Source organism: Ascaphus truei, chromosome 5 (assembly GCF_040206685.1).
Source record: "Ascaphus truei isolate aAscTru1 chromosome 5, aAscTru1.hap1, whole genome shotgun sequence".
NCBI classification, from domain to species: domain Eukaryota; kingdom Metazoa; phylum Chordata; class Amphibia; order Anura; family Ascaphidae; genus Ascaphus; species Ascaphus truei.
In genome coordinates, this window is record NC_134487.1 from 33647302 (window position 1) to 33668849 (window position 21548).

The 21548-nt window shown below is 39.8% G+C and overlaps 1 protein-coding gene across 1 annotated transcript in view; it reads left to right on the forward strand.

Annotated features, from left to right (window-relative positions):
• Window positions 1-9242: 9242 nt before the first annotated feature.
• Window positions 9243-21548, forward strand: part of SEMA3C (semaphorin 3C) — a 95158-nt gene continuing 82852 nt past the window's right edge. The window contains exons 1-2 of the mRNA XM_075599585.1: window positions 9243-9398; window positions 11886-11948. Coding sequence (XP_075455700.1) covers window positions 9309-9398; window positions 11886-11948 — 153 coding nt within the window. The 5' untranslated portion in view covers window positions 9243-9308. The remainder of the gene's footprint in view (window positions 9399-11885; window positions 11949-21548) is intronic.

Here is a 21548-nt window from a genome sequence, read left to right on the forward strand (position 1 = left end):
ACACACAGTCCCTGCAAGCTCTAACCCCAGCACCCACCACATCATATATATATATATATATATATATATATATATATATATATATATATATATATATATATATATATATATATATATATATATATATATAATGTCAAAAGGAGTTCTACTGGGCGTGACCAAATGTATACAACAAAAGACAAAAATACCCAATGCTACATCAATGTAACAAAATACATAATTAAATACTTCATTGTTTGTATTCTCATGAATAAGGGTCATTTTGTTAAACTCTTTGGCCATAGTGTTATAAGCCTGCAGCCATGTCACAGCACGACTAGTATGCAGGTCCTAACACTACCTGTGAAAATTCTCATATACCTCTACAGTGGAGGGAGAATGGCCTCAATAGACCTGTTCTGCACAGGTACATGACAAAGCCTGTTCTTATAAAGTGGGGAGGAGTGAGCTTAAATTCTGGGAGGAGGGGCCACTAACCTTTAATTTTGGCATGTCATACTAAGTTTAAGAAATAATGTTAAATAATGACTCCTTGGTTATCACTGCAGCATCATGGCTGCCAGTCCTTGGCTAGATGTAGGCTAGTAAGGGAAACAAATCCCTAATTGGGTGCTCTAAAATGATATCCGTGAAGGCTAATAAGCATACAATATTCAATTGGTGGGTCCAGGATATATAATATCTATGAGCAGGAGTTACTAACCCCAATGAAAAAATAAATCTGTCCTGTAATGGCAGCGCAGTTTAAACACCATAGACAAATCTCTGTAGGGAGGGAAACCTCTAACCTGACCGGTGTGTAGGTTTTTTTTTTTTAATCGGGCTTTTATGCCATAATAAAGTTTTTTTCACCGCACGTTGCCTCCAGTCTGATATCATCAAGCAGTGCTCAGAGTCCCCTTACCTACCTCTTGGCTAGATGTAATCTTTTCAGTATTTCCAACATGGCTTACATGACATAATAAGCCCAGTGCATTCTGGTTACTCATAGTTGTGTTTCTCTATGGATAAGAGAGACTTGGAAAATGAGAACCGGACATGAAATCCAGTTTGACAATACTATAATTGCCAGATCAGATCAAAGTGAATGTTTTTGTACTGTCTGTGTTTTAGGTTCATAGCTAAGGGCTTATTTTGACGTTCTTATACATGACTTAAGCACTCACGGGAAAGAAAAACATTGTTTTTCATTGCTTATAATATTCAATTTTAAAGAACAGAATGTTTCCATTAAAAAAATATAAACGTGAAAACATATCTTGACATATATGTCCATTTGGCAGTAGAAATGTACACTGTTTATATAGACATGAAATTCACTGCACAATTGAGGTGTATTCAAAAGTTCAACATTTTCAAATATACTTTTCATTGTGATAAAAAAACCAATGGATTAAAATGTCATATTTAAAAACGTAATGTTTCTTTCTTGTTGCTACAAGCATTAAGCATTATTCCTATTGCATTTAATACGAACAGGAAATATACATGTTTGTTGAATATTGATCAACGTGCTATAAATTGCAAACAAATTATTCTACTTATTTTATTTAGTCTGGTTAGCAAATTTGTCAAAGTCCACCTTGAATGGCTGTTTTCTAGCATTCAGATAAGTGACTGCATTTTATTTTATTTTCTATAGCAGTATGACATGTGTTTTAGTAGAAACAAAAGGATTCTGCTTGGCCAGATGTGTACAAATGAATCCTCCGCCAGACACATCTGCAGCTTAATATTTTGAAATGAACATGCATACTTTAGGATTCCCTGCATTAAGAACAAATTATACCTACAGGTGCAACCCCTCCAAAATCAAAAGCACTTATTTTTATATTTGTACATTTTCCGCTTGATATATAATGTGCATGTTATCAGTAAACACTACCATTAGGAAAATGCAGTTATGTTCACCACCTACAAATAAAGAATAGCTTGAAAGATAGCATTAGTGCATAGGTGTGTTGAGGCATTAATAAGGAAGAAAATAATCTATTTACACCATAACATACTTGCTAAGCTAGTGTAGCCGAGCTCCCCGCTTACCTCCGGTGTGGGGAGGCTGCAGAGGTGGTTGGGTGCTGCCGGAGCCCCGCGGCGGACCTGCAATGCAGGGCACTGCCATCTTTCTCGCATGCGCAGTGAAGCCTGAGCGCATGCACAGTGCAATGTTGCGGCAGCCATTTTAGAAAATGGCTCTGTAAGGGACTACATGTCCCAGCATCCTTAGGGACGGATGCAGGGAGAGTAGGAGAGTGTCTTTGGCGTGAAAGGACCGCGCGCTGGCAGTTGGAAGACGGACAACAAGGAGCAAGGTAGTGTCCGGGTGCCAGTGGCCCCCCGAGTATGCCAGACTCTCCACAGGTCACTGTTGGTCTTGAGCCCTTCCAGCTTGTGTGTGCTGCAGGGAACGCCCCCAGATAGGGACGCTTCCCCTTAGCTCACAGATTTATTACACCGGTGACAGTACGCCACGCGGTGATCTGCAGTCTGGGACCAGACCCAGGCTACCTCAGAGACATTAAGGGAGACACTCTTGCTGGAGCTCCCTTAAGAGGCGGATACCACCGTGAGGAGAGAGAGGATTCAGCAGAACCCGCGTCGTGGGATCACGTTGCGGCCCTGCAGATCCAACAGCTCTAATATAACCTTGTCTGGCCTGAGACCAGGAGAGGTTCTAACGTGCACCAACAACCTTACACAGGGGTAGCACTACTCACACACTTTGGGTGGGCTTTGTCCTGTGGACACTGGGGTAGTAAGTTGCCCAGGGCACCCTCAGTACTTTGGGGGAACTCCATCAGGGTGGTAAATATAGTGGGGGTATTGTGTTGGGGTACACTGTATTGTATTGTGTTGCATTGTGTTGAGATATATGTGTATGTCAGTAAATCAGTTATACATACCTGTGTGTGTATTCTTACTGTAATTGGTTCCTGTGAAGGATTTTCCTGCTACCCTGGGATCCCTCCCAGGTGGAGGCGCTGTACCGAGGAGAGCGAGGGCTCACCAAGGCTCCAAGCGGCGGAGGCTCAGGTCTTCTGTGAGCCACAGGTAAAGTCAGCACGCTTAGTTCCCATAGTCATTGGGAAATGCGGCTACACTAGTTAACATGTAGCATCGGCAAACTTATGTTTTTAATTCTACTTTGGCGAAAATTCCCTCAAGTCCGAAGCAGGGTTAATATAACCTGACCAGCCGCTTACTGCTATTGACTCGAATCAATCTTTCAGAATAACCACCGTAGGTCAATTTTGATAGAATTTCTGAAAATCTTTACATTTTCTTTTTTTTTTTTTTTTCAGGAAAGGGGGGTGATTGTTACTCTTCTTTGCTCCCTCTGAGCAATGAGTTTAATTTGATTTATTGGCACCCACTCCATAGCCCTTCTTTAGTAGACTGGGAAGCAGTCTTTCCTTTGCTCAGGAAGATTTCAGGCCATTTTAATTAATGAAACCAGGGGAAGAGCTTCACAGATCACAGCATATTGAACGGGGTTAGAAAGAGGGGTAATCATAAATGTGAATTAAGAAGTAAAGTCCTATGCTTGTCTTTAGGTTACAATGTTTACCAACGATGTCGAGATAACGTAACAAAATGATGTAACATAATAATATTTGAAAAATACGATAAGAACGTTTTTACATTGACAGACATGATGCTAGTTTAAGATTATTTAATAAAAGTGTTTGTGTGTCTGTGTCTGTGTGTCTGTGTGTGCGTGCGTGTGTGTGTGTGTTAAACTTAAAATGTTCTCTCGTTCTATTAAAGAAAAAATATATACTTTTCTTTGATGTGCTGATAACATTTCTAAGGATTACATCACATGAATTATAGATGAATGACAAGAGCAAAGTCAATGACTTAAATAGCACAGAAAACAATTATTGCTTTATTTGGTCCTAGATTTTTTTTTTGAAGATGACATATTTTTTTCTTAAATATATGAACTCATTTTTACGCAGTAGATACTAAAGATATGCACAACATGCTGTTTGTAGTAATGGACAAGTTCCCAAGGAAATAAACTGTATACCATGGAACACAGGGCTGATGTTAAAAATCAGCTTCTACACATTCAGTTATCAGCTTTTTTGACTCTATTAGCTATTGAAATGTTTCCATTAAGTCGTATGTGGCATACAAGTTAATATATTGTGAAAATTAGCGTTGGAAGAAGAATTATTCCTGTCAGATATTTTACCTGCTTGTTAAAAGGTAACATCAGCATACGTGGGAGGCTGTTACCATGCACCATGATTTTCACATTTAGCTATCATCGGGGCCATAGAGAAAAATAAAATAGATATCTATTGATGAATTCTCTGATTTTGCACATTTGTTACCAGGTTAAATTGTATTGAATGACTCAGAAAAGACAGTGCGATGATCATTTCACCAGTGAGAGCCTCGGTTCATCTGTTATATACAATAGACTAAAAGTGATCATTTTCTAAGTTCTTCTTCTCGACTATAATTCTTATTTGTAATGTTACATTGAAGTACTGTATATGCATTATCATATGCATTATACGGTATGTTTCTGCTATCTCCTTATAGTACTAATCATATGCTATAATTCTATAGTATACGGTGATGTAATGGAACTGGGAGTGACTTTGTTTGCCTTATCTACGCTGTATCTTAAGTAGGTATATAATATAAACCATTATACTGAACGATGTGCCCCTTTTCCTGCCATCAGAGTTAATAGACAAGCCTGCACAAACCTATACTGCTGTTTTCTTATCACACGCAATAAATACCTTTCTCAAAATACACGTGGGAAGGGAAGTAGTAAAATTCATGAATCTAGAGACTAAATCTGCCACTTTGCCATGTGGTCGTGGTATCTTAGTGCCCTGGAGCACCAGCTGAAAAAGCAGATATTTTACTGTCTTTTCAACAGCAGTCCTCTTGGACTTGTATACAATCTTTTTTGTTGCAGTCTGGCCTCGCTTTGACCCTTATGAAACAGCCTCCATATAATACAAGTTTTTCAATCAGTGAGTAGACCAGTTTGAACAGCATGGTGATTTTTCTGCAGTTACACATTTGTATTTTGAAAATAATTGTAATCCCTTTACCTAATAAAGTAATGCCTGCGGATATGTGGTACGCCACTGATGTCGCTCAATATATCTGTATCAGTGTTGGAAAATGTTTGACAACATTTAAGGGGAACAGCAGCTCGCTGGTATCATGGGAATCATGTTTAAATTGCACTCATACATGAAATAGCTTGCAAGCAATACAAGTAACGATAGCACTTGGTCAGTCCTGGGAAGGGTTACAGCTACAAGGGGTTACAAGAAAATCAGGCGTAGCAACAAAGTCACCTGTGCCTTAGTTTACATTGAGATCTTTTATTTATAGTTACCAAAGACGTGGTGTTACTCTGTTCAGAACGGAAACAAATTTCACTCCCCATTGACGTCAACCATTGAATTTTTTTCACACTCTTCTAATCTTAACAGAGGTGACTTATGTACACACAGTCACTTATTGCAAATAGTGTTACGCCCTGATCGTTTCTACAATAAATGCAATTGGAGCTTTGTGCTGTCGTTGGCTGGGTTGCTGCAAACTATTTAATTTCATCAACAAGAAGAACTAATAGTAACTCAAGGAACCATTTTTCTCTAGTATAAAGTTAGCATGAAATAAAATAACCCCTTTGGGGCATACTTTTTTTGTGTGTGAATATCAAATTTATACACAATAATGTACAGATAGAAAATTGAAGATCAAGTTGGGAAATGTGACATGTAAAAACTGTATATTGTTTAGTTTTGTAATGTATTGTATTCACAGCCAGTGCAGAAAAAATTGCAAACCAAATGTAAAGCAGGCAGATAATTTTAGCCAGTACATAAGACAGGGCTCTCAGTAATGGCTAGGATTGGTTTGGAGCAAACAGACACCTTTATTTATTTTAAAATGCTACATGTGTTCGATGTCTCTGAGTATTTTTTAAAAGCCAGTGTTGAAAGGTTCTAGTAGCTGCATTGGTCCCATAAAGAGAAAGTTACTTTGTCGGCTGTGATACTTTTTAATGGACCAATATAGCAATCATAAAAGGTTTTCTTGTGCATAAGCTTTCTAAACTGTTGAGATAATTTCATGAAATGTTATATTTAAGTAGTAAATCAATAACCTTTATCAGACGTATAAAGGCAATTGTATACCAAACAGGTTCTTAGCAGTTTATCTAAATTGATAAGATTTTGTTGAAATAGAAAGAAGCAGCTTCTCAGCATTGTTTGTGAGAACTAAACAAGAAAAAATAATAAATGCTTGAACATCTAGAACCATCATAGATTAGTAAATACTGTACATCCCAGTATTGAGTATAAAAGTTATAGGGCAGACAAGGCTACTTTATGAACAAAAAGGAAAGGCAAAAAGAACTTCAATCCTATATAGCTTGGTATGCGGGAACAAGGGACCTTCCCTCAATGTCCAAGCAACTATTGGATAAATGCCCAAAAGACTAATTTCTTCTAGAATGTACTATCAGTTATTGTAGAAATAATAAAAGACATTGTAATACAGTTAAAATTTGTCCACAATATTGACCACATCTGTGAAAAAAGGTAAAGAAACCACATACAAGAGCATAAAGAAAAGGGGGTATTTGCACTATATACAAACATGCATTCACTGGGTAAATATGGGTAGTAGAGTTTCCCTTCATATAGAAGGCTAAAGACAAAAGTCAAAATCAATTTAGTATGAAAAACTTTCCTGAAGACTTTCCTAGAAAACCGATACAGAGGGATATTTCTTCAAACTAAAAAAACAGCGGGGCAAACGTTTTCAAGCCTGTTTAGGCCTTTCCTCTGGCCTGTTCCCAGAAACAACTTTTTTTTCTGGTACTTCCTTGGTGAGGATAGAAAAAAAAATCAAGAAAATCTAGTGTGTGCAACAGCGCATAATGCAGTCACGATATGCTGAAAAAGATCTAGAAGTAAGCACATGCCACATTACAAAAGTAATAATCTCAAGAGTTCTTGTTACACATGATGGAGCTCTTCCTTAGTCCCAGAGAGCTCTGACAATAAAATACCTAATAATACATTCTAGAAGAAATGACAGCCTTTTGGTCATTCTGAGTGCTGGAAAAATCTTCATTTACCTAGTCACCGCAATGAGTGCACACTACATAGTTGCGCCAGATAGGGACATTGCCAGCTTTTGTACCTGAAAGAACTCGTCTCCAAATATTTGAATCCTCCTGTGGAAACTTAAGTCATGCTCGCAGAAAGGGAAAGCCCTAATATATGGCCACGTCTGGCAGAAAACCTGAGCAAAACACATGAACGGAAGACTCTTAATCCCACACAGCTGCGGAGTGGATGTAGCTTCAAGGCTGTAGTTGCTCAATAACTGTGGCTGCTGAGCACAACTGGGAACACCTCACCCAATCTAAGGACTGGAAAGGTTTAAGGAAGGGAAAGGGAATCATATACCTTCTTACAACAAAGGCAGTATATGATGTATGATATGATTACCAGTTATTTTCAGATTATGTAATCCTTCATTGGTGAATGGAGAATTATATGAAATCATTTGCTCTGTATCATTGGAAGTGGGGTTTGCAACCAGCTGCTAAATCTTTTATTTTACAAGTACCGGAGGGCTAGCGTGTTTTCTTCGAAGCTCTGTGTCGGAGATTTTTTTTTCTAGAATTTTTTTAAATATAGTGAGGTTTTTTTTTGTATTTTATTACTAAAGTATTGTTAAAATGTCAAAAAGAAGGTGATCTGTAGTTTTACCATATTGAATCATTAAATCCTGTGTTATATGGAAAGTGTGTTGAAAAATCAAATTTTTTGTACTGTATAGGGTGCAAAAAAAGGGAGAATAAGCACATTTTACAAAAAGGTAATTTATGGGAATGTGATGCTGGCATACAGTAGTTTATTGTTAGAAACCTAACAATCTAATATTGCATATGTAACAGTGTTTCCCCCACCCAATCTCATATTGGAAACTGACCCATGTTACATGTGGTGTAGTGTGGTGCACCTGCTTGCTTACAGGACTCCTGAGTCTCCCGCAGTGTTATGGGGTATATCATCGGGACTGGCTTCAGAGGTACAGCTGAGTTATACTCACTCTTGGTACAGCGCCTCCATCTCTTCCAGACCCCCAATGTTGTAGGGAGAAGTCTCTGAAAGAGAACCTCTATGTGCAGCTTCTCCCTGAATGACTCCAGGCTCAGGCAAGAAGGAATCTTTATCAACAGCATACTTTATTCCAGCAACACATGGCAGACTGCCCATCATGCAGCCGGTCTTATTAGCCGACCATCATAGGTTGTCAACCCAAAGGAAGTCCCTGGCCCTACACTCCAAGTCAACGGCACTGAAAGCAGCCCTAACTCTTCCCTTACTCCCTGATGGCGTAAGAGGAATAGTCTTCTCCCACACCACTCCCCTGAGGGAGTCCTGGCAGTTTGCTGGGACAGACTAGCCTCACTCAAAGGTGGTGAGGCACTGCTAAATTCAGGAAGTGCTGTACAATAAATAGCTCCAATAGGCATAGGGGCACTGTCACTTAAATGCCGTGACCCCTCTGGCACTCAAAGGGTTCAACAGCAAGCACTGGATGTTTTCTTTTTTCACTTACCCGTATAGGGGGTCTACAAAACATGATCCCACTGGGCAATGTACAGCCATATTTAGTATGTGGTCCTGAGACACCTTATATAGCCAAGTCACATGCATACCCATTGTATGCCAATGTTTTTGTGAAGAAAACCAGGCTATTAATAAAGTCATACCCGCATGCCAGTGAATAAGGCTGGCATTAACTGGCAGTGCCCATTCTTGTAATGGGAATAACAGAGCTCAATATCTTCTGAACCAGGGCTTCTCGTTGCAAAACTAGTAATACGAGAAATAGTGTCAAATGGCTGAAGGAGCCTGCCACAGTGAGAAAAGACACTGAGCTTGAATATAAGGGATCCTGGTGCAAATCTCAGTGTGGGATCCTTGTGACCTTGGGCAAATAACGTTGTCTCTGTGTGCCAAATTGATTGTATGCTCTATGGGGCAGGGATTTGTGCCTGTAAACATTATATGTACAGCACTGCATACACTGTCAGCACTATACTAGAAAAAAAAAAAAACCTATTATTACAAGTGAAAATTATCAATGATTTTCTTCTTACAACCAGATGTGGCGTAAAACAGAAACATATCAACTTTTCTTTTTTTTTCTTCTTCTTTGCAGAACTTCAAGAAACCAAAACTTCTGAATATTACAGTATATCACAGAGCCCACTGGACTACAGGATTTTACTGATGGATGAAGATCAGGACAGGATTTATGTGGGCAGCAAAGATCATATTCTGTCTTTGAACATTAACAACATAAGTCACGATCCTTTAAGTGTAAGTTCCTATAACTGATGACACTGCTGTTATTTTACATAACGTACTGTGTGTTCTGTTAGTTCAATTCGTTGACTATAAGAAGAATAGAAATGCATACTTTAACACTTAATGTGTATTGTTACAGAGTTGTTATCCTTCAAAAATAAAGAGTACCAATACTGATAAGATCAGCTGTTGTAGAGAAAAAAAAACTTACACGAATACCGAACACAGGGGCTTATGCAGAGAGGTACGGTAAGGATAATCTCGCCAGGTTTGTGGCAAAAAGTCAGCATTTAAAGAGCAAGTGGCGAGAACTTGGCGGGCCAAGTCAAATTCGCCAGACGGGTGGCGAGAAGCGTGATTTCGCCATTGCAAAAACACGCACGATTCCAGTAGCTCCGATGCGCATGTACGCGCCAATCGGAGCTACTATATGGCGCGTTCGGGTGAAATTTTGCCCGCCACCAAAAGTTGGCTGTATTGTGGCCAGATACCGCGCGCCTCAGAATGGCAGGTTTCACGCCAAGTGAAACTCGCCTACTTAACAATTTAATGCACACCGCGCTACCGGAGTACCCTGCATAGGAAACAATTAAATGCCAATCCTGCGGCGGATTTAAGCCTTTCCGGTACTTAGCTCTCTGCATAAGCCCCACAGGGTTATAAATAGTTGATATCAATGGGATCTACCGGTATTTTATGGGACTTCTTCCCGAATTGATGAGGATTTTCTAAATTTTGAGTTTATTTCTTATTTAAAATAAACATATTTTTACTGTCGTCTTTTGCCTCATTAATTAGAATGAGAATATTAGGCCTCATTTACACTTGAAGCACGTGAACAAAGCGTTAATTCATTCTTGTTCACAAACATTATAATTGTAATTCTGGGTCATCATTACCAGCACTTCCATCATTTCTGCTTTCTTGCATTAAAGATTTCTGAAGCATCAATGCAGCAAGACACATTACTGTTACATTTAAGAGGGTTATTCATTAAACTGTGAAAGTGCTGATCAGAACACTATTGTATGGTAGTTCTAGTTTTCATGCAATAGTGCCCCAATTGGCACTATTGCAGTTCAATTAAAAAAAACTTGAGTGCTTTGTTAAGGTTTGGAGTAATGGGAACTTGTACAGTATATAAAAAAAGGATATGCTTTTGGGAAAACTCTCATTTATTTTAAACCCTGTATGGTCCACTATGCATGGGGAGTTCCTTAAGACAATCATCTAAAGATAACCAAGTAGCAATCAGTGGTTTGATTTGCATGTGGACAATGAAGTTGGCTCTATAGTAAAACACATGCTTGGTCTGTAATTAGCGATCTTGAACTTTCTTCTGTCCTTTAAGTGGGCCCCTCAAGACAAAATGGAGATATGTTAACATGTTAGCAAGTTTTGATAATAAAATGTATAATAAAATGTACTATTTTCACCCCACTCAAAAGGATATTTATGGCGCTGATATAGACCATGAAACAATGACATACCAATTCTATATTTCAGCCACAGAATGTTTTTCAAGTTCCTATGGTTCTTTATAGAAAAATAACTTCCCAAAATTCTAATTACCCATGGAAAATAAAAAATATTTTCATATCAAATACATGGTTTTTAAACATCCAAAAGAGTAGCATGGACAAATAAGGAATTCCTCAATCCAAATTGGACCTAGCATCCATTTAAATACCACATTTGGATTTAAACATAAAGGTTCAAATAAAGTGAATTAATAGAAAATAATGTTAATACAACAAATCCCGAATAGCATCATATACAGTATATTGCAGGGAAAGTATATTGGTGGTAAGATTGTTTAGCAAACATTGTAGAACCCCCCTGAAGCATTTGCTGCATATACCTTGGAAATGTTAAGTTTAAAAAAAATGATTTTATAAATGCACTATTTATACCATTTAAAGGCGCGTTCCTCGTTTTGTTCCAGAGTCTGTTCTGTTTTTTGTTAAGGGTGCAACATTTGTACACTGACCGAGTCTATACGTGATGCAGGGAGACTGGTCCTTATTGGGGCTACCCTTTATATTATTACTGGGACTCCACAGCCGGCCTCCCTCAGCTATGTGAGACATGCATGAATATCCCACTTAAATAGCATGTACGGTGACATTTTGGAGAAAAGGCAGAACGAACCTGTAGCCACTCATATTTTTTTTTATGACTTTCCTGGGCTTATCATCAAGAGTTTGAAAGTAGCACATCTTGTGAAAACTCACCTGGGATGCATTAAAACTGCATTCCAGCCACATTATGGCAACAGTGTAACATATCTACAATACATCTGTTTGACAGCAAATTAGTTTAATATAGGAAAAATAAAGTTGCACCTACGCTTCAAAATTGATTTTTTTTAAATATTTAGTCCAACTGCTATACACAAAATATGGCAATACTAATGTTACACATCCTTAAAAATGTTTCTGGAATTGTAAAAGTCATATTTTGTAAATATTTGTAATTTTTTATTTTATTTCTAATCAGGTTTTTTGGCCGGCCTCGGCTAACAAAGTTGAAGAGTGCAAGTTGGCTGGCAAGGATCCCACAGTAAGTCAATAAGGAAAATACTTGTCCTGTGAGTCAGGTTTACTACTGTGCAGCCAAAAGAAAAATGTAAGGGTGTAGTTTACATGAGTTCTCCCCACTGGATTGATGGCATTGCTGTACATCTAGTGCTGTTACTGTCATACTGTATCTGTTAAACATTAAAAAAAAGTCATTTCTATGTCCCTGGCCTCTAGCTTAACCAGAGCAAGTCCACTAAACAGGTGTTATTTGTTAGTTAACATAGAAACTATTTGTTAGTGTCTGGGTCAGTTGACATATTATTTCTACTTATATTTACAAATGCTCATGTTTATATTAAAACCGATCACAAGACAACATAATCATAAGACTACAAAAGTAATGCATTTGTCCATTATTGGACCAACATGAAATATGGGCATATGTATTTATTAAATAATCTTTAAAGACCAAGTAGGAGCCTTTCCTGGGTGTATTATTTGGCATATAATATAATAGGGTTGTTTATGAGATCATGTACAGCCACATCCATGAATAGTTTTCATTTTGGTCCATGAAAAGAAAAAGCAGACATCAAAAGATCCAGTTCCCAGCAAATAGTGACCAACAAATTAAAATGTCAGATATTTCTTTTGATGAAGTTCACTTATTATCTTGGAAGTTTACAGCACAGACATTCACATATTCAGTGTCTTCCATATGCTGTGAAAGTCAGCATTTTCATCAGAAACTGTGGTGCTGTATGAAACTCATTGTATGTTGGGATTTGAGTATCATTGTTGCATTCTCTGTTTTCAGTGAGCAGAGGGAACTTACACATATTGCATGTGTAATATACCACTGTTCTGCTTAGAATTCTTTACGGTTCACTTGTTGTTAGGATCAGTTATCGATAGCAGGTGTGTGTAAACTGGGGGGCTTGGGATTTTCTATGGGTGGCGTTGCATTTACAGAAGCCCCGCGCTTCCCCGAAGGCATTTAAATTAAATGCGTGGGGTACCGCTCAAGGCCTCTGTAAATTTACTGACCTTGGCTTCCAGGGAGGCGTCTCCCTGGCAACCCAGCATCAAATGACGCCTCAGGGTCACGTGATGTTGTGTTGCCATGTAACATGACCCCAGGGAGTGTTTTGATGCCGAGCCGAGAAGTGGGGTGGGGGATGGGGGGGGGGGCATGGGCATGGTGGAGATCAGTCAGGGGAGCACAGGCTTAAAAGTTTGCGCACCCCTGATCTATAGATTACTGTGTACTCTCTATTTTCATTTTAGCACAAAAGCAGTTGCTGCTAAATCCTGGTACATCCATATTCTCTTCATCAAGTAATAATGTAAATACATAAAATTGGAGATGTTACAAAACAAATACGGAGATATGTATCATGTCACAACATGGAGCATTGCTCTAAAATTGCATCATTTTAACTCTTTGTGACTTTGTATCAAGTTGCTTTAATCAATTTGTTTTCCCAATTTGATCCACTGGTGCCATAAGCATTTCGGGGAGTGGTTACAGGAGTTGGGGAGGAGAGAGTTAGAATAATGGTATAATGAGATGTATCAAATGTTGCGCCTATAACTGGTGCAGTTTTTCTATTCCATTGTACTAAATAAAGTTCCTAATTGATCTGCGCCAAATGTAGAAAGCAAGTTTTGAAAGATTCATACATATAAAGCTGCTGAAAAATGTACACATGCTAATATTTACTTTGTGTTTGTCGAACTTGCACAGTTTCTGATACATATATCCCAATGTATTTTGACAAACACTATGGGCTCAAATCACTAAGGGTCGAAAAAAAGGCATTGCAGCAATAATTTTTAGACAGTAATAATTATAAGTATAATTTTAGCACAGTATTTACTAAGAATTACGTATTCATAAATGGAATGCGATACTTATTTACATTTGCATACATGGAAATTGTGTTAACGTAGTGGTAAATACAAATGAGTATTGCCCCAAAGAAATCTGTATGAACCAGCGCCAGCGATGCAAAGAAATAGGTTTCTTACACAACCCTATGGCAGAAAATGTATTAACCACTTTGATGGCCGAGGCTACCAATGCATTACATTGGTGCATTTCAGGCACCAAAGGGGTTAATATACAACTTAACATCCTACAAAACACCCCATAAAAAACATAACATCCATTTCTGTAGATATTAAAACTTTTGTGTCCCAATTGGCCAGCTAGTCACAGGTTGACATGACTAGCTGGCTACTTGGAATACCAAGTGGTTAATATATTATGTTCTACAATCTTAATATAATGTAACCCCCCTCCTAAAGGGTTATTAGCAGGTTAGTGTATGCTGGGTCCAAGCCTGTGTTACCGTAGGGATTCTGACATCACGGGAGACTATTTAAAATAGGGAGAAAGTTCTAGAAAGTAGGTTCCTGGAGGATATGAAGAGAGGTCCCTCTGGGAGAGGAGATGGGGATAGACCCATAAAATAGTAGAACCGACCAGGTCCCCTTTATTTATTATATTGCAGAGAGGCAGTGCCTTTGTTAGGATCCCAGAAGAAGACTAATGGAGTCCAGCAAGTCCCAATGATAGGAAGGCGGCACGCCAATGAGGGCCTCAGAAAAGAGGGCTCCCGGGTGTTGGTAGATTGGCTCTAACCGCGGATCCGCAGTAATACTCGTTTCAGTCTATATGGAAGTGGCAATCCCCATACAAGCCAAAGGTTCAGTTGTAAATTACAAAGGACCATCCAGGATCCCCGTAATGGGCCTAGTATAAATGAGGTAAAAAAGATGATTATTCCGAAGCAACAAAGGGGAACTTCGAGCAACTACTGTAATTCAATTCACCTCCATTTGAGTGTTAAAAGTAAGCACTAAAGGAAACGCAGTATTCATGTAGAACTACAATACTAGAAAAATGCTGTTGCATGATTGTGGAATGTCCACGTGCCTGGGGACGAGTATAAACAACTTATGTTGTACTATAAAAGTTCCTGGCACCCATTATTTTCATCCTATCAACCTCATTGTACAGCCACCTGAATCCATCACCCTGAGTCATGGTAACCCATACTGGTTAGCTAACACTGTACAACGATGTAAACTTGCTATAAGCCGGGCAGGAAGGGTTACAATAATTTATTTGTATCACCTATTCGAGGTTGGCTAGTCTTATGTTGCCTACGTCTAATTTGGCCATAATATAAATAGGCAAGATAGGCCTAATACCCGCCTGGGGTAGGTCATACATTGATCTCTTTTTGTTAGCCAGGTATCAGAGTTTAGTGATTAGCATGTGTATAAGTAATTAGACGATATTCCTCGTTTGCATACATTTGTATGCGTGTTTGCACTAGCCTTTAAACATAACACTGACATATCAACACAGTAAAATGCCCCACTTAACACTTGTGATATACTGTAGCTTTAGTGAATGGAACCATATGTAAAATTGGCGGGGAATACCGATAACGCTGATTTTTTTCACTTATCGACTTTTATTGAATGTGGGTTTGTAAGATGATGTGATGTGTGGCCTCTCACCACATGTTCCCTGTTACCAGTAGCAGTCACTCAGGATGCTGCTGGTGTTTGTAGAGCTACATTGCCAGCCAGAGACAGCACTCTGAAAGCCTCCAATTCCTATCAATTTTCCCTTGACAGCTGCTCTAATTAATAAAGTAGAAAGGTACTCAAGAGGACCTGATACAACCAAGTGAAAAATGTATTAGAAAAGATGATCGACGTTTCGATCCACAACTTGGACCTTTATCAAGATACTTAAACAAGTGATAAATACTGTTTAAATAAGGTTAAGTGTGGGTGTGTCCTCAACAGGTATTGTGTGCTTGTGGCGCCAAAGTTTAAATGTGTTAATGCTAGGCAACCATACACTACCTTCCCAATAATAAAACAAACATCAGAAAAGTGGTGTCATGAATTGTTAAACTTGGGGCCTCATGCAGAGAGCAGCGCTATTTAAAATCTCGCCATTTTTCGGAGAAAATCGCGCAAAAACAGCTGAAAATGGCGAGGTACGAAAAACGCGCCAGGTTTTTTTTTCTATTTGTAAATCTCGCCGCGCGGCTGGCGAGAACCTACATCTCGCCAGTTTTAAAAATATCCTAATTCAGAAAGGCGCGAACGGCATCTAGCGGCTGTTCGCGCCAATAAAATGGCGCGATTTTCTACAATTTGCTCCGCCAAGAAAAGTTGGTAAGAAGCTGGAGCTCGCCGGCCATAGGAAAGGAAAAAAAAAATGCGCGATTTTTTTTTAACACATTTCAGCAGCGCGCATCTCTCCATTTTAAACTCGCCACACGCATTCATGCTATAAATTGCAGAATTCGCACATTTCTGCATATGGAGAATAAAACTCTCCAAAAAAGCTACTTTTTATTACCCTCGCCAATTTTTTAATTCGCTGCTCTCTGCATATGCCCCTAAGTGTCTTATTCCAGTGCTCAAAATAGTGCTTATTCCAGTGCATAAAAAAGAGACTAACATTCTTGTTTTTGTTACACAGTCTTCTACTTAGCTTTGGGTCAATGTTAGTCTCTTTTTTTATGCTACACATAGGTGGTTTTGAGCACTGGAACACGACACTTGCTTTAACAATTCATGACACTACGCTTTTCTGTTGTGTGTTTTATTATTGTTATGGCATGCTTACCTAACATTCACGCACTTACACTTTGGTGCTACAAGCACGCAGCACACATTGTTTTCACGTGGACACACCCACTCTTTAACTTATTTCAACAGTATTTTTCGCTTGAGTATCTTGATAGAGGTCCGAGTGGTGATTCGAAACGTCGATCATCTTTTCTAATACATTTTTCACTTTATTATATCAAGTCCTTTGGAGTCCTGTTATGTTCTTCCATCTCTGGGTGAACACTTTATATTCAAAGCACCGGATCAGGTGCGTGCGTGCACCGGAGGCATTAATACTCCTGTGTCTTATAACTGAGCCATGTGAGTGCATCTTTTCTTCTTTTACATTAATAAAGTAGAGACACTGTACAGGTGGATGGCCAGTTTAATCTTTAATTTGGCATTTTAACTTAACTAAACTAGTTTTGCCTTTCTGGTAAGATGTTTCACACTATAGTACTGTATTTCTGCTGATAAGTCCATTACCAGCACAACAATACACTGTTTTAAAATCATTGTTGACTCCTATAGCAGTTTAGGTTTTAGTTAAGTTTTGAGTCTAATATACTAAGGGATTTAAATTGCTCACATTTCAGTATGTCTCGCATCATCTTTAAATATGTTATGGCACCAGATCATAAATAATAATAATACTCCTGTGTCTTATAACTGAAGTAATAGACCTTAGATCCAGATGAATCTTTGCCACATTTTTAATGATGCCAGCCATGTTGATTCTATAAAACAACACAACATTTTTATTGGGAACATTTTATTGCAAAAAGCCTATACAGATTTGACCAAACCTGGTTACAGAAGTTCATGGGCGTGTGTTTTTTTTAGTTCTCAATAATCTGGGTCAATTTCTAAAAAAAAATAAGTAAAAAGTTGCATCAAGCAATTCTGTTGTTAAAAAAAATCGCTGTGATGTTTTAATAACCACATTAATTACTCACACGTTAATTACTTATGTACTGTATAATTTTTTTGTGACATACTGTGTAAGTATTAACAATAAATAACATTCACAAGAAACAATACAATGGATATACGTTACAGAATGAGAGAAAAAGTCAAGGCTGTATGTGATTTCTGCCACTTGTATTGTCTCAGTTTCTGACTCCTACATTAGAATTTAAACACTTTTTTGAAATTGGCCACTTTACATTTCATTTTTATTCAAATACTTATACCATAGTTCTGGAATCCTATATTTCAGAGAAATATTGATGTTGAAAAATATTTGCACGGACCTCTAAAAATAGCCAATATTGTGAATTCCCGAACAAAAATATATGCGTTAACAGGAATAAATCTGAGTTATTTAATACACTTGTTACAGCATTATATAAAACGCATATTTGAACGTGTGTTAACATTTTTCCGAAATACTGTAAACATGAAAATGAGTTAACTACACCAATTTACAAATTTGTATGCTACTCATTAAACTCTGAAATCTAAAGGTATCGAGTTGGTGCCCCAAAAAAGTATCGCCTATCCAAAGCTGGCGGTAGGCCTATTTGCCTATGTAAATTAAGGCTGAAATTGATGATAAAAATATTTTACCTAGACGTTTAACAACTTTTTAATCTATTAAACCTTTAGAAGCCCAAGTAGGCAGATAGTCATCTGAAGCCCATGACTAGCTGGTCACTAAGATCTACTAGGTGCTAGTTGTATTCCTACCACTACACTGCCTACCCTCTTCCATACCAAATAGGCCAATATCGCATTACTAATACGTAGGGCAAACAGGGGGACTAACCCCCAGCCCCCCACCCCCCCACCACCTTCCACCACAGGGGATTTAACCAACACCCCAGAGCCCCTATTGCATCACCCACGCACCCTGCCCTCCAGCCTACCTCAACACCCTACCCCAACAATCCTCTCTCCCATCTTTAGGACTGACTTCAATCCATTTGATACAAAACTGGCTAATAGGGCAGTAAATCATGCTATAAACTTAAATAACATAAACCACAATGTAAAGATGCACACAGAATAAAGCAATATTAAAGCATATATTGCAATAGATATAAAATGACCTTTAACCCCTCGAGTGCCCTTGAGGCTACCCAGGCCCTCTCAGGAAGAGCCTAAGTAGGCTCCTTGGCATCTATCTATCTCAATGTCTTGTATAGCGCATACACAGAGCAAACACTGCTCCTGTGCACTTTACAAAGAGGTTAATGAGGCCTCTCTAATATTGGGGTCAATGACCCACTAAAAATAGTCCATTAAAATAATCTTTGACCCGACGGCTAAATAAGAAAAAGACCCCCAAAACCCCGGAAAAGTTAAAAAAAAAGCAAATCCAATGGCCCACTGTCACAACCATAAGAAAGCAAAAAGTCAAAAAGTTATCCAGTAATCCAGCAGACTAAATCCAATTATATCTGGGTAAAACAAGTGTCCTCCTTTAATTTTGCTTGAAGCCATGGATCCTCGCTCAGTTGATTGAAGAGTAATACATTCCTGTTATTTGTTGATCCATTCTTCTTCTTTGTCTTCTTTTTTCTTGTCTGCAGCCCCATTGTCATGCCCCCCCTCCATTGCCAACTGCCACGTTAAGTGAGGGCACAACCCTTGTGTAGGGCCTGTCACCCTCAAATAACACATTTGTTTAGGATCATGAGTTGACTTTTACAGTGCCGTGGAATCTGGCATTTCCGGATCATTTGATCACTCTACTTCTAGCTGTCCACTTCTTGCTGCCCATTCATGTCCCTGAAAATGAGCAAGTGCCCATATTGTACAGTACATAGTCCGTCATAAGGGCCTTTGGTGTACCAGGTCTAATGATGGACAAGGTACATCATTAGGGCACTATCAAGATTAAATACAGCATTCTGATTGGTTGATTTGAATGCATGCTTAAATCAAGCAGTTTGATTGGTTGCTTGATTTAACCAATCAAATTGCTTGATTTAAGCATTAGTTCAAATCAACCATTACCTTTGCTATTACCTACTGGCACCAGCTAAGGAAATCAAATATATTATAAAGCCCAAATACTATACTTTTATTGCATACAATAGAAGATTAAATGCACAGCCATACTCTGAAGGATGTACCCCTGTATTAATCCTGCCCAATACTTTTTGCTCTTTTGACATTATTGTGGTAAATACTATGAATATCAGCTATAGGTGTGTAACAGGTATTCCCCCCCCCCCAATCGCAGATCTAGTGTGGGTGCGGAGAACATACGGTGTTACCCGGTGTGGTGCTTTACCTGTTGGCTCGCAGGAGGGTGGAGCTTCCACCACGGGGAACCTGGGGCAATTATATTAAGAGTGACACGGTACTCGGTGCAGCGCCTCCACCTGCGATGGTTCCTAGCAGAGCAGGAATTGTTCCTCGCAGGACACATACAATACTCACACACCTTAAGTATGATAACCAATACTGTTTACTTAAGGAAACATAACACTCCATAAACATGCACAGAATGACGGGTGTCCCTCTCGGGAGGAGACACTAACTAATGCATCTCACAGGACGCTTCCCCAACACAGGATGATCCCACCCCATGTCCATAGGATCCACACCCAATGTCCCGCACTCGTGTAGAGAGATAGGATATGGGTGACTGCGCAGTCACTATTAAACTAAGGGCCCGTTGGTGCACTTGTTGACATAAAGTACCTGCCCGAGCACTCCTGTGCTCAGATCAGCAACTGGCTTCACAAAGGATCCGGCGACCGAAGAACACCGGAACCACCTCCCTGACGAACCCACCCGGAGGACTGCTGCAGCCACAACGATGAACTGTGCCCACCTCGCTGCACGGAGGCGCAGCGCCCGCTGAGTCCCTAACTGACTCTTATAACTACAGGGAAATACTGTACTATAGGCCGTCCCTACAGCACAGCAACCTTGATGGCTTAGGGGGAAACTCCTAGGGGCCTACAGGGGTTTATAGCCTGCCCCTCTCCCCTAACTCTTCCCAGTCCTGACTAACTAAGAACTAACACTCGCAGCCACGCACTGCAACCTGCGGAGTGCGTACAGCAAACTTGCTGCACGCTAACACTATGCCTTCTTGTCAGGCCTCACAGCACTGCCAGCCGTGACCCTGACAAGACAGCACTCACACGCACTAAGGGCAGCGTCCCTATGTTGGGCCGTCCCTCAGCACTTACCCACTAACCTGATGGGGAGTTGGGGCCTTACTTGGGATGTGGGGGACCTTACTCGATGCAGGAGCTGCACTTGCTCCCTGCACCCTTCCTTCCCCTACATCTCCCCAGCTCCAACTAACTAGCGTGCTGCAAGCCCAAACAATGTATCTACTTTCTCCCTCTAGAGATCCTTGGCCCTCATTGGCCACACTGAGGCACCTGGTGTGTTTGGCCCTAAGCCTCATGGGAGTTGTAGTCCCGTGGAGGCTGCAAACATATTGGGGCCGCGTGCGCGCCTTCCCTGTGCCTGCGCGAATCCCTAATGGCCGCCGCAACCTCTCCTGCACTTTTCCTACACTCGCGCAACTCTCTAAGAGCTCTGCGGTTCTTTCTGCGCATGCGCGATCACTGCGCATGCGCGAGTAGCGGCAATGGCGGCCCCCGCTAACCGGGTGCACCGCCGGGACTCTCAGTGCTCCCTCCACTGGCCCCCACCCTCGCGTTGTGCCGCCGGAGCTCCAGGGACTCCGAGCGCTCCCTGCACTGGCCCCCACCTTTGTGAACAGCCTGCGGGTCCGTCGCTGCCTCCGACTGCACCCGCGACCGCGCTGACACAAAGGAGGGGGGTCTCTGGTGGTCTAGGGGCACCAATGCTACAGGTGGTTACATTCCATAGTGGCTATTTCTTTGAACTATTACATTCTGCATTTCATTTTCCATTTTTTTCAACCTCTTACAAAAGAAAAAAGTAAGTTACTTCAATGTGGATCATAATATTGCTATGTGAAAAAGAACAGTTAATTTTGTGGAACCCGAGCACGCACATCAAATAAAATGTCTGATGCACTTTTATAACAATGACT